This window comes from Staurois parvus, unplaced genomic scaffold, assembly GCF_062004578.1.
Source record: "Staurois parvus isolate SC_StPar_1 unplaced genomic scaffold, SC_StPar_1.0 ptg000290l, whole genome shotgun sequence".
Taxonomy (NCBI): Eukaryota; Metazoa; Chordata; class Amphibia; order Anura; family Ranidae; genus Staurois; species Staurois parvus.
In genome coordinates this window covers 567,396-580,955 of record NW_028318086.1, presented here as the reverse complement: position 1 = coordinate 580,955, position 13,560 = coordinate 567,396, and the positions used below count along the sequence as shown (strand labels likewise).

The 13,560-nt window shown below is 43.1% G+C and overlaps 1 protein-coding gene across 3 annotated transcripts in view; it reads left to right on the top strand.

Moving 5' to 3' along the window:
• CHCHD6 (coiled-coil-helix-coiled-coil-helix domain containing 6) overlaps nucleotides 1-13,560 on the top strand; it is a 450,070-nt gene that overhangs the window by 330,818 nt on the left and 105,692 nt on the right. For all 3 annotated transcript variants that reach the window (XM_089682444.1, XM_089682445.1, XM_089682443.1), the window contains one exon: nucleotides 6,709-6,844. In XM_089682444.1, coding sequence (XP_089538570.1) covers nucleotides 6,709-6,844 — 136 coding nt within the window. The remainder of the gene's footprint in view (nucleotides 1-6,708; nucleotides 6,845-13,560) is intronic.

The window sequence follows — 13,560 nt, the reverse complement described above, 5'->3', positions numbered from 1 at the left end:
CCACGTGGCAGCAGGTGTCTGGGGAGGCAATGTGCCTTTCACCGGGCTGGTACAATCCTCTCCAGGAGAGACCCAGGGTTCAATATGCCCTAAGAATAAATACTATCTCCCAGTATCATAAAAGTGGTTAAATGGACAGTGCTCTTCAGGACAACAGCCAGTATTTCCTTTTTGAGATCCACACTGACTATGAAGCACCAGAGGGGTAACAAAGCACACAGAGTCCCTAAGATTCTCAGTGTCATTACTCACATGGCCCAAAAGACAGAATGATAGCCTCCTTCCAATCTTCCAAGCAATGCCCTCCAGTGATACCAGACAGATCTTTGGCAGACAGCTCTCATCAGTTAGGTTGCTGAAGAACCAAGGTCACTCTCTTACTTCAGGCCCTCAGGTTGCCCACTTGAGATCACATGGCAGCAGGTGTCTGGGGAGGCAATGTGCCTTTCGCCGGGCTGGTACAATCCTCTCTAGGAGAGACCCAGGATTCAATATGCCCTAAGAATAAATACTCTCTCCCAGTATCCTTCAGGGCTACACTCTCTGGGATTGGCTGGAATGGCATTAATATTCATACTGTGTTCTGCATGAGTTCCAATTAGATATCCAGAACCTTCCTAGGTTACTTGGATACAGAGGAAGCCAGGGGCAGAACTAGCAGCACTTGAACACACTAAGCAAGCACTACTAAACAATTGCAGCTCTCTGTTAAGCAGAAAGCATAAGTAGATTTTCCTAACAGTTCTCCCGTTAAGCAGAGGAACCAATTATGATTTATATATCCTAGCGCCTATCTAGGAGGGTACTACATAAGGATGAGGTTTTGAGCCTAATTTCTAACCTCCAAGCTGGTAGACTAAAATAGTCCCTTTTGTCTGTGTGATCACTGAAGAATATAATGGCACTGGTGGCCCCACTGATACACTATACAAGGTGTAACAATTTCATTCCAGGAATGCCCGCGGTGTGTAGCACTATGTTGGGGAGTCACATTTGCACTGGAGCGTGAGCTGACATGTTCTAACTTGCACTGCCTGGATCGCAGACCAGTTTTATGGAGTAGTAGAAGAAAAAAATGTGTGTTTTTTGCGCAGTTCATGGAAAATGCTTGACAGGAATCTGGAGCAGTGGATTACCATTAAATTTAGCATGAAAACTGACAAAAGTACTAGTGAAACTTTAGCTCTGTTACAACAGGCTTCCGGTGAACATTCCATGAAGAAATCAAGTGTTTTTGAATGGCGTAGGCGATTTAAGGAGGAGCAGAAGGATGTCCACAATGACACAAGAAGTGGGAAGCCAAGAATGCAAAGAATGGATGCAAATGTTGAACCCTTGTACATTCAGATTGACGATTGAGTGTGCGAATGATGGCAGAAGAATTGAACATGCACAGGGAAACCGTGCGGCAGATTCTAATGGAGGATTTGGCAATGAGAAGGATTTCCAAAAAGATGATGTCTCAAATCTTAACAAAACATCAGAAAGAACAATATCTTCAAATTCGATCTGATCTTATGAAGAATGCAGGGTATTTCATGTCCATTCCGGGAATTAAATTGTCACACCTCGTACTGTTCAAACTATAGGACACCTGACCACCTCCACTCTCCTAATAAGGCCTTCCATGAGATTTTGGAAAGTCAATAGAAGTTTGTGCCTATTCAACTAACAAAGTATTTGTGATGTCAGTTGTGTTGGACAGGAGGATCCTGTTTCACCATCGGCATTCCAATCTATAAAAGGTGTTCAGTTGGGTTGGGGTCAGGCCTCTGTACAGGCCACTGGAGATACTCAACATTAAACTTCTCAGGGGGGGGGATTTACTAAAATGGTGCACTTGGAATCTGGTGCAGCTGTGCATGGTAGCCTTCACTAGCCTTCTAACTTCACCTTGTTCAATTAAAGTGGTTCTATGCATTAAGGTAAAAAACCTTCTGTGTGCAGCACCCCCCTAGCTCCCCCAAGCCTTACCTGAGGATCCTCCGAACCAGAGATGTTCTCAGCATCCTATGCTGTCTGGAAACTCTTTCTCCTCATTGGTTGAGACAGCAGCAGGAGCTGTCAATCACATCTAGTGAGCAAATGAGGAGAGAGCAGGGGTGTGTCTTATGGACTCATAGAGCAGCGGCTTGGGGACTAGCATGCAGCAGTGCCCCCAGAGCGAGTGGCTTTCCCTGGGGGCACTGCTTGAAGTGGACATTTTTGCTATTTAAAATAAAAAGTAGCTTTTGTGTCATTTTAAGCTTTGGCAATAAAACCTGAAAGCGAATTGGTTTCTATGCAGAACTGCACCAGATTTTGCGCTCCCTAGTTTTAGTAAATAACTCCCAATGTCTTAATAGAGCTAGCTGTTTGCACTTTAACTCAATAATTTCAAAGAGCTTTGGCCACAGAGCAGGGGCGGACTGACAACTCATGGGGCCCCTAGGCAATAGAGGATCATGGGGCCCCTGTGTCCTTGCCCAAACTCAAAAAAGCCTATGAAAATGGTACTAGGGGCATCTCATGGGGCCCCATACTGACCCCGGGCCCTCGGGCAGTGCCCGAGTTTCCAAATGGTCAGTCTGCCCCTGCCACAGAGTGTAACTATGATTCTATCTGTATAGTTCTCAGAATCCTTTCATCATGCAGTCTCCACCACTACATGGGAGTTGGAGTCAGAGACTGAAGACAAGCACTCTATTGCTTTCAGATGAGGTTATCCTTATGGCCCCATACATCTGTGAACTATGTCTAGCCTTTGATTGGCTCATTAGAGAGCATGTCATGGCAGAAAAGATCAATTCCTTAAAATTCACGATGGTGGTTCTCTAGGAGAAAAGTGGATTTTTCATGGAGAAACACTAACTTCTTTACAGTTGTACTTTTGGGTTCCTTTTCACAAGTAATGGAAAGAGGAAGTGCGAGACCAGATTGAGTCGACAGCTTTAGCTCCCTCGCTGTCATAGCAGTCTCTGTTGGGGAAGTGTGAGCTTTCAGACAAAGGCGTTTGAAATTAGTGTACAACCCAATCTTACCTATGCTCATGAGGTTGCAGGTGCCAAAATAGGGACATGCAGGAGACTTTTGGTCTCGCTTTCCATGATAATGTGAGATGTATGAAAGTGGTGGAGGTCAGATCCCCTGCTTTCTCTAAGATTAAGTCATGTAAAAATAGCCTGAATAAACATCCAGCAGCAACGGGAGAGTAAATAGCTCATGTGTTGTCGGGAGCATGCTTGCTATTAATGGCTGCTTTATGAACAAGGTCAGGCCGAGACCGAATTGATATTACTAAGTAAATAGCCTTGCCTACCTCTCAAGGCTGCAGTCTGAGGCTTTTTTATGGCAAAACATTTAAAGTTGACTTCCACCCTTCCCTTCAGTCATGCACAATTGGTCAAGCCCCTCTTCTGTAGAGAAATTGCTTTCTCTGATTTCTCCGCACACTGCGAGCCTCTCACAATGTGTATTAGTAGCTGCAGAAAGTCAGACAGAGCCCACTTCATTTCCTGGATTGAAGACCTCCAGCATCATCTCACCCCCTGGTACCCAATCTGCATCCCTTTGGACCTATAATGTGGCCCTTGGTACGCCTGCAAACAATGAGGGAAAAATCATTTTTAAACTGGGTTCTGGTAGTTAGAGGTGTTCCGGGCTCCCCCCCAAAAAATTAAAAGTCAGCAGATACAAATACTGTAGCTGCTGACCTTTAATATAAGGAAACTTACCTGTCCAGGAGTCAAGGGCCGTCATCACCCGAGCTTGTTCTTCACTGTGATCAGTCCGATAGTCTCCTGGGACCTATAATGTGTCCCAGAAGACTGCAGGGGGAAGGAGGGGTGCCGAACTTCTGGCTCAGTTTTCTGTGGCGAACTGAGTCAGAAGTGGGAGCGGGTACCTCTCAAAACCCGGCACCTGCTTCCTCCAAAAAGTGCCAAATGTGCAGTTGAAGTATTCAAGGGTGTAAACAAGCAAAGCTTCCCCTTTTGGGTGGAGCTCTGCTTTAAACTATTTGTTTTATACCTCACACTATCTTACTTTTGCAGTGCTGTCCATTCCTTTTTCTTGTTTCATGTTTTTTTTTTCTCCTCTAATCTTTTATAATGAATCTTGTTTAGAGAAATATTAAATGTGACACAGGAGGTCACCCTCTTTCCACTGGCACCATTCAGAGAACACTTTACATTTTCTCCACGTATACAAAGTGTTTCCTGATTGATCCAGGTGGAGATTGTGACGTGATCACCCAGCCTTTCCATCTCATCCAACTAAAGATTGCTTGGCATTCATTGAGAGAATATAAAGGGGCTGATCTACTAAAACTGGAGAGTACAAAATCGGCTGCAGCTCTGAATAGAAACCAATCAGCTTCTATGTTTTTTGTTTTTTTTTGTGAAAGCTTATTTAACCCCCCTGGCGGTATTCCCGAGTGTAGCTCGGGGTAAAATTTAAGTACCACAAGCGGTAACCCCGAGCTACACTTGGGCTTAGCATGCGGCGCTGCTCCACGATCCCTCGATCACTTACCTTGTCCTGCACTCCCGCGATGTCCCCCCTGCAGTGTCCCCGGCAATGTCCTCCGGCCGATGCCGGCATCTGTCTTCCGGGTTCCGTTCCCTGCAAGCTTCAGGACGTACGGGGGACGGAACGGCGGGAAATTTGAAAATGACAAAAAGTGACATTCACTAAATACACTAAAATCACATAGTATAACATTCCTGTATCAAAACATTTCACATACATTTTGTCCCGAGTGCTTTGTCCGGCGCCCTGCCTGCATTTTTACTGTTCTTTCTGCCTGGAAACTGAGAAACGTCCATGGCGTCCAAAAAGCGTCCCTTTAGGTCAAAAGCAGTTTTAGACCAGCTAGAGAACAGCGATAGTAAATCAGAACCACTTGCAGAATTGAGGGATAATGATTCGTGGGGGAAATTCATCATCAGACACTGAAAACGATTCTGCGACTTTGCTCAGCGATGTGCGAACTTTGCGCTATATTTCACATTTCAGTATTTTTGATTTGATTATATTATTGAATTAAATTTATTATTATTATATTATTATTTTTTATGATTATTTATTATATTATAATTTATGATTTCCTGTTTCAAATTTTATCATACCCGGAATGTTTACTAGACTCTTGTTCGGACAGATTTCAGTGAGTTATTCCTAAAAATTACAGGCCTACAATAAAAAAAATACATATTTCCATGCAAAAAATGTACCGCTTTCAGCACAGAAATATGGACATAATCAGACCGCTAGGGAGGTTAAACAAGCTGAAGAGAGCAGCTGATTGGCTACCATGCACAGCTGCACCAGATTTTACACTGTCCAATTTTAGTAAATCATCTCCAAAGTGTTCCCTGAATGGCGTCCTTGCCAAGCAAGTGGCTTCCAGTGTTCACAATGCAGCAGGGCAGCTACTCGGCACGGGACCTGAAAACTAGTGTAGATCCCTGTAGGAGCAATGTCTACAGTGAATTTCCAGCTTCCATGGGGATTCCACAGGTATAGCACAGATATACTTATATTGGTCCAGGCTGGACCAATGAAACAATCTAAACATTGCCATACCTAAACTTCAGTTTTAAAAGCCTATACAAACCCAAATTTCTGAAAATCCGTATTTGCATAGAGACTTCTTCAGACAGTAAATAGAGCAGCCAAGACTTCCTCATGCTCTCCACTCGACAGAGCTTGGGACTACTGGCAGGTGACTCAGGCTCTGAGCAATGCGAGCAAGGAGAGCTAGGGAACGGTGTCTTCTCTCCCATATCTCAAGTTAGTGGGAGAGAGCGCTGGACTGGCTTCACTGATGACTGGTTACTTGTAGGTATCTCCTTGAAGAGTATGGAAGGAATCACTTCCTGCAGGTTGCCACTCAATGGTAAATGGTGGTGAAAGACTCCCTTGGGGCCTGAAGCTGCTGCCTTTCTAACACGATGATGGGGTCATTTCAGTAGAAAACACCTGGGTGAATGACGGAGCACTCCTTCATATTCATCCAAGTCTGCCCATATGTCAGAAGTTAGGGTTTTTTTTTTTATCCTCGAGCATTGCTGTGGAAAGGCGATCACGGAACATAAAGGTACCATCTAGCATACTATTGTGTTTCCAGGGGATTTATAATCCAGGGGAATCCTGAGTTTACCAAATTTTGTAATACTACAATTGAACTACATGTCAAAATTATTGGAAAAAAACAAGGTGCAATCAGAGAAAAGAACAGTAAAACTATTGAAAAACAGGTGTTTCGTTGTGTAAAAGTCACTTCTTCAGCCCCTCACTGTTAAAAAAATAACGGATTGCCTCAAACCCCGGCTGAAACAGGGGAAAAGTTCTTTCAATCTCTATATATAAAAAATCAAAATCCATTAAGGAAATGGATGTCATCGTGATAACTGGTGGTGAAAAGCAGAAGAATGCCTGGAAAAATATATAGCCTGAACTTTGTAGAATTAATGCAAGAGGGAGATTGTTAAAAACCTGGAAAATTCATTACTGCATTTTTAAAAACAAGACTCTTCTTTTTTTGTTTTTTTTGTTAAATTCCGGGAACTGGATGTTAAGACATAAGCAAGGTGGTTCAGCAGCCTGTTAGTACGATCCGCTGACCATGGTGCTGAAATAACGAACGGCTGTTGTTTGCTGTTACTGTGTACAGCGATGTGTGATTCTATTTGTACTGATTATAACCTCGTGTATTCTTCTTGGCAGGAAGAGAAGTTATGACCCAGTGTGCCAGAACCTCCAGTCCAACATTCTAAAATGTTACTCAGAAAACCAGCAGGAGCTGCTCAACTGTAGTGACTTGGCCAAGGAGTATCAGAGCTGTGTAAAGGAGGCACAGAAGGTAAGGTTTGTGACATCCGAGATGCTAAACTTTATCCTGTGTATATAGATTTCTGTTATTTGCAATTCTGTTTTCAATAAAACTTAAAGTGGAGCTCCACCCAAAAGGGGAAGTTCCTCTTTAACCCTTTGAGGACCGTAAGATTTGGGAACGCAAAAATAATAAATTTTTATGTTTTTAAAGTTCATACACTTCAGTTGCTGTAACTAAGCCATTTCATGAAATAATTGGCAAAAAGCTAGATCCATTTGTTGTTTGTTGATAAGAACTAATATTTTGACTCAAACCAAAAAAAAAAAAAAACATGGGACAAATACGTCCCTTGGTCCTCAAAGGGTTAAGGACTGCTCCCCCGCTCCCTATTAAGGATTTGTACCTTTGGGGGGCGGGGGGGAGCGGGTACCCAAATTTGACAGGTACCCGCTCCCACTTCTGGGCCGATCGCCTAGGCGATCGGAAATGGAAGGTGTCTGCCCTCCCTCCCTCCCTGTAGTCTTTTGGGACACGTGACAGATCCCAGAAGACTACAGGACCATTCATGAAGCGCAACGCTACTTGCGCATGCGCAGTGGGTACCCGGCTGTGAAGCTGCAAGCTATCACAGCCGGGTGCCCACGCTGAAAAGACCAGCTTCCCGGAATACAGGACGGCCGATGAATCGGGCTGTGGGGGACACACCACAGGACCAAGGGACTGGTAAGTGGCTGTTTTTTTAAAAGTCAGCAGCTACAGTTTTTGTAGCTGCTGACTTTTATTTTTGGACAGTGTGAGTAGAACTCCGATTTAAGACCTCATACCCACAATGAGAAAATTGGACAAAAAATACCTATTGTAATAGGTGTGATCACAACTTTCGAGAGATAATCCCAACAGTTCATGCAAAAAATATCCGAAGGGACAAGCACAAAATTTTTTCTACTAAGATAACAGAATGAACGATTTTTGTGTCATTTAATATTGAATTCCTACAAAAAAAAATCGAGTGACCAAGACCGTGCACACTCAGAAACAAACGAACATATTACACAATACAATACATTACATCACTTCCAAAATTGTTTTCTGTCTTACGGAAATCTTCATAACGTTAGTAACCTATTCATTTTTTATATAAAACTAGCATGCAAAAAAAAAAAAAGAGGATGATCATTCACCTGGTATTCTCATCGTGTGTAAGAGCATTAGAGTGGGTTCACACTGCAACCCAATTGGATCTGCATTATTTATTTATTTATTTCAGGTACTTCTATAGCGCCGTCAATTTACTCAGCACTTTACATATATATTGTACATTCACATCAGTCCCTAACCCTCAAGGGGTGTACAATCTAAGGTCCCTAACCCTCAAGGGGCGTACAATCTAAGGTCCCTAACCCTCAAGGGGTGTACAATCTAAGGTCCCTAACCCTCAAGGGGGGTACAATCTAAGGTCCCTAACCCTCAAGGGGCGTACAATCTAAGGTCCCTAACTCACATTCATACATACAATTACTAGGGCCAATTTAGACAGGAGCCAATTCATCTACTTTGGAGTGTGGGAGGAAACCCACGCAAGCACAGGGAGAACATGCAAACTCCATGCAGGAGGTGCCATGGTCGGGAATCAAACCCATGACCCATTTTCTGCAAGGCGCATTTTACACGCGCTTCTATTTGACGTTTTTCTGAAAGCGCATAAAAGATGCAGCATGCAGGGCTTTGATGCGTTTTCAGGAAAACACATGGTCTAATAGAATTCAATGGAAGTGTTCATAAAACCACAGTTAAACTGCACATACAATATTATTTATATTTATATATATATATATATACAGTTGCAAGAAAAAGTATGTGAACCCCTTGGGATTACGTGGAGTTTTGCATGAATTGGGCATAAAATGTGCTCTGAACGTCATCTAAGTCACAACAATAGAAGAACACAGTCTGCTGAACATAATACTACACAAACATTAGATGTTGCCATGGTTTAATTGCACATAACATGTAAACATTCACAGTGCAGGGAGGAAAAAGTATGTGAGGCCCTAGCTTAATGACTTCTCCCAGAGCTAATTGGAGCCAGGAGTGAGCCAACCTTGACTCCAATCAGTGTGATGATATTGGATGTGTTGCTGACAGCTGTCCTGCCCTTAAAAAACACACACCTGTTTTGGGTTTACTGGTTTCAAGAAGCACTGTCTGATGTGAACCATCCCTCGCAGAACAGAGCTCTCAGAAGACCTACGATCAACAATTGTTGACTTGCATGAAGCTGGAAAGGGTTACAAAAGTATCTCCAAAAGCCTTGATGTTCATGTGTCCACGGTAAGACAGACTGTCTACAAATGGAGAAAGTTTAGCACTGTTGCTACTCTCCCTAGGCGTGGTCGTCCTGTAAAAATGACTGCAAGAGCACAGCGCAGAATGCTGCATGAGGTAAAGAAGAATCCCAGAGTGTCAGCTAAAGACCTACAGAAATCTCTGGCACATGCTAACATTTTTGTTTTCACATCTACAATAAGGAAAACATTAAACAAGAATGGAGTACATGGGAGGACACCACGGAGGAAGCCGTTGCTGTCCAAAAAGAATATTGCAGCACATTTGAAGTTTGCAAAAGAGTACCTGGATGTTCCACAGCACTACTGGCAAAATATACTGTGGACAGATGAAACCAAGATTGAGTTGTTTGGGAAGAACACACAACACTATGTGTGGAGAAAAAAAGGCACAGCACACCAACATCAAAACCTCATCTCCACTGTAAAACATGGCGGAGGGAGCATCATGGTTTGGGGCTGCTTTGCTGCCTCAGGGCCTGGACGGATTGTTGTCATTGATGGGAAAATGAATTCCAGAGTTTATCAAGACATTTTTCAGGAAAACGTACGACCATCTGTCTGCCAACTGAAGCTCCGCAGAGGATGGGTGATGCAACAGGACAATGACCCAAAGCATACAAGTAATTCAACAAAACAATGGCTGCAACAGCACAGAATACGCCTTCTGGAGTGCCCCAGTCAGAGTCCTGACCTCAACCCAATTGAAATGCTGTGGCATGACCTTAAGAGAGCGATTCACACCAGACATCCCAAGAATATTGCTACACTGAAACAGTTTTGTGAAGAGGAGTGGTCCAAAATTACTCCAGATCGTTGTGCAGGTCTGATCTGCAACTACAGGAAACGTTTGGTTGAGGTTATTGCTGCCAAAGGAGGGTGAACCAGTTATTAAGTCCCAAGGTTCACATACTTTTTCCTCCCTGCACTGTGAATGTTTACATGTTATGTGCAATTAAACCATGGCAACATCTAATGTTTGTGTAGTATTATGTTCAGCAGACTGTGTTCTTCTATTGTTGTGACTTAGATGACGTTCAGAGTACATTTTATGCCCAATTCATGCAAAACTCCACGTAATCCCATGGGGTTCACATACTTTTTCTTGCAACTGTATATATATATGGTACAGGTACTGTATATATGTATTACACACACCCACACTGTTTCAAATACAGTGCTTTGTAATACTGTACAAAAAAAATGTTCCTGTGTCATTTCATAATAGTATTTGACAAAGCCCTATCATTACTGATTACATATAATTATGTATATTTTTCTGTTATTTGACACAAAGTTAGGACTCGGGGTGGTCACACTTGCACTTTGACCGAAACAAAAGGGAAACAATACATGGAAATAAATCGTTTGCCACTTTTGCTCCAATTATATACAGCTTACTTGCTGTTTCCCAATCACATTTATTGATTTGCTAGCCAGCTGTCTTCAAAGTAACCATAAATACAGCCGTCAAATACCATCATTAAGATAGTAAATAGAGATGAATTGCCTTTTAAAAAAATAGGCTGCTGTCTACCGAAATTAAAGTGCGCAATACTTACCTCTGCTTCAACGGTCTGACACCCGAGACGTCCCTCACCAGGGCCTGCATCTTCTCCCTGGCTTCTTTTGGGTGCTGGTCTTCAGCCATCTTGATTGGCTGGTAGGGGATGACCTTAATCCCGTGCATGCACAGGAGTGCAGTCATAATGGCACATAATGACCGCCCCCCCCCCCCAAAACACATCGGTCAGTGCTCGCAGTTATTGACTGCCAGCGCTGAACAGTTGCCGAGATCAGATGTTGATTTTCCAGCATGTCCGTTGAAGAGAAGCCGGCTTCTGATGGACAGGCTGGTGTACACACAGTTTCTGTTGAACTGTCCGACTCCGATTGATATTCTGCTCGTGTGTACAGGGCTTAATACAGCCCTCACATCTAAGGACAGGTAGGCTGCAATATATCACACTTTTGTTCTTGAGTTTAGATATCCTTTAAACCCATTTTATGCTGCTATCAGCGTGCAGAGTGATGGGATTAATCTGATGGATATCGACAACTTAGACAATTCTTCTATCAAAGTGAATAAACAGTGCAGCGCTACAAATATGATTGACAATAAATATTCTAAATAAATGATAATAAAATCAAAGTTCCATGTCTGTGTGATTATAAAGTACCAGGTGACTGGAGGACTCAATGGTGGTGCTCCGTGAGAAATAGCAGAATTGCGCACTCACCAGAAGTAAATTGATTATACACGTTATATATCACATCCAGAGGTATCCTCCTCAGGTATAGGTCTGGTCAGGTTAGGTGATCCTCCCTCAGGGTAGTAATCATCAAATGCCCAAAAGTGGAATTATTCGGATCCAGGTAACCAGAGGTCCCTGTTAGGGGATGGGTAGAAGGAGCTGCCTGCTTACAGGATGTCTTCCTTCTCTTGGTAAGGTAACTGGATCATAATATTGGGCTCTGTGAATAAATACGCCTCTCGGGGAGTCAGGGAAGGATGCCCATAGTGTAGTATTGAAAATTGTAAATTTATTGATTAAAAATATGTTGCAAACAAAATAAAACTATAAACCGCACCAGGGTATAGAAATGAGACTAACCCCTTGGTAATCAAAGATGGCCACCGGGCCTCCACGTGGCTCCGGCGGCGTAGCGTCATGACGTCCTGGCCCCCCCTTACGCGTTACGTGCGCACGCACTTCATCAGAGGAAGGACAGGAGTTGGTGTACACACAGTTTCTGTTGAACTAGCCGACACCGATTGATATTCTGCTCGTGTGTACAGGGCTTAATACAGCCATCACATCTAAGGACAGGTAGGCTGCAATATATCACACTTTTGTTCTTGAGTTTAGATATCCTTTAAACCCATTTTATGCTGCTATCAGCGTGCAGAGTGATGGGATTAATCTGATGGATATCGACAACTTAGACAATTCTTCTATCAAAGTGAATAAACAGTGCAGCGCTACAAACATGATTGACAATAAATATTCTAAATAAATGATAACAAAATCAAAGTTCCATGTAAACAGTCTGTGTGATTATAAAGTGCCAGGTGACTGGAGGACTCAATGGTGGTTCTCCGTGAGAAATAGCAGAATTGCGCACTCACCAGAAGTAAATTGATTATACGCGTTCTATATCACATCCAGAGGTATCCTCCTCAGGTATAGGTCTGGTCAGGTTAGGTGATGCTCCCTCAGGGTAATAATCATCAAATGCCCAAAAGTGGTATTATTCGGATCTAGGTAACCAGAGGTCCCTGTTAGGGGATGGGTAGAAGAAGCTGCCTGCTTACAGGATGTCTTCCTTCTCTTGGTAAGGTAACTGGATCATAATATTGGGCTCTGTGAATAAATACGCCTCTAGGGGAGTCAGGGAAGGATGCCCATAGTGTAGTATTGAAAATTGTAAATTTATTGATTAAAAATATGTTTGCAAACAAAATAAAACTATAAACCGCACCAGGGTATAGAAATGAGACTAACCCCTTGGTAATCAAAGATGGCCGCCGGGCCTCCACGTGGCTCTGGCGGCGTAGCGTCATGACGTCCTGGCCCCCCCTTACGCGTTACGTGCGCACGCACTTCATCAGAGGAAGGACAGGCTGGTGTACACACAGTTTCTGTTGAGCTGGCCGACACCGATTGATATTCTGCTCGTGTGTACAGGGCTTAATACAGCCATCACATCTAAGGACAGGTAGGCTGCAATATATCACACTTTTGTTCTTGAGTTTAGATATCCTTTAAACCCTTTTTATGCTGCTATCAGCGTGCAGAGTGATGGGATTAATCTGATGGATATCGACAACTTAGACAATTCTTCTATCAAACATTTATCTACCCAAGGCTAAATAATGGGAGTTCGTATCCTCTTCATCTGTCGACAAGCTCCAAAAATGCTGTTTGATTTGGCTGCAGTCACTGTTCACATCTCAAGACCTGCACAGGTTTGGTGCATGGCTCCTCTGACAGAGAGGTCAATCTGACCCGTTCCGGTCTACTGGCGCGTTTCATGAACTGTCCCTCTAGGCCTCTCGTGTGGTTTGTATGTGAAACACACACAGATCAATTCAGTGTGTCTCCGTCGGAGTAGACACTTTATCTGTTGGTGTCCTTTTTTTCATGTGAAATTGACTGAATATAATAGCATTTTCTTTCAGTGACCTTTCTGAATCACGCCGGCGAAGACCAAAACTGCGTGTTTTTCTTCACTCAAACAGTCCAGTAACAAAGAGGAAAGGGGGGGGGGAAGATAAGTAAGAGATAAAAAGTAGGTTTATAACAGAACCATACAAGAATCATCTTTTCTCTGCCTTTGCTTGTTAGTAATTCCCGTTCTAGCAATTACTGTAGTACTAGGCTGTTTTTGAGCAGA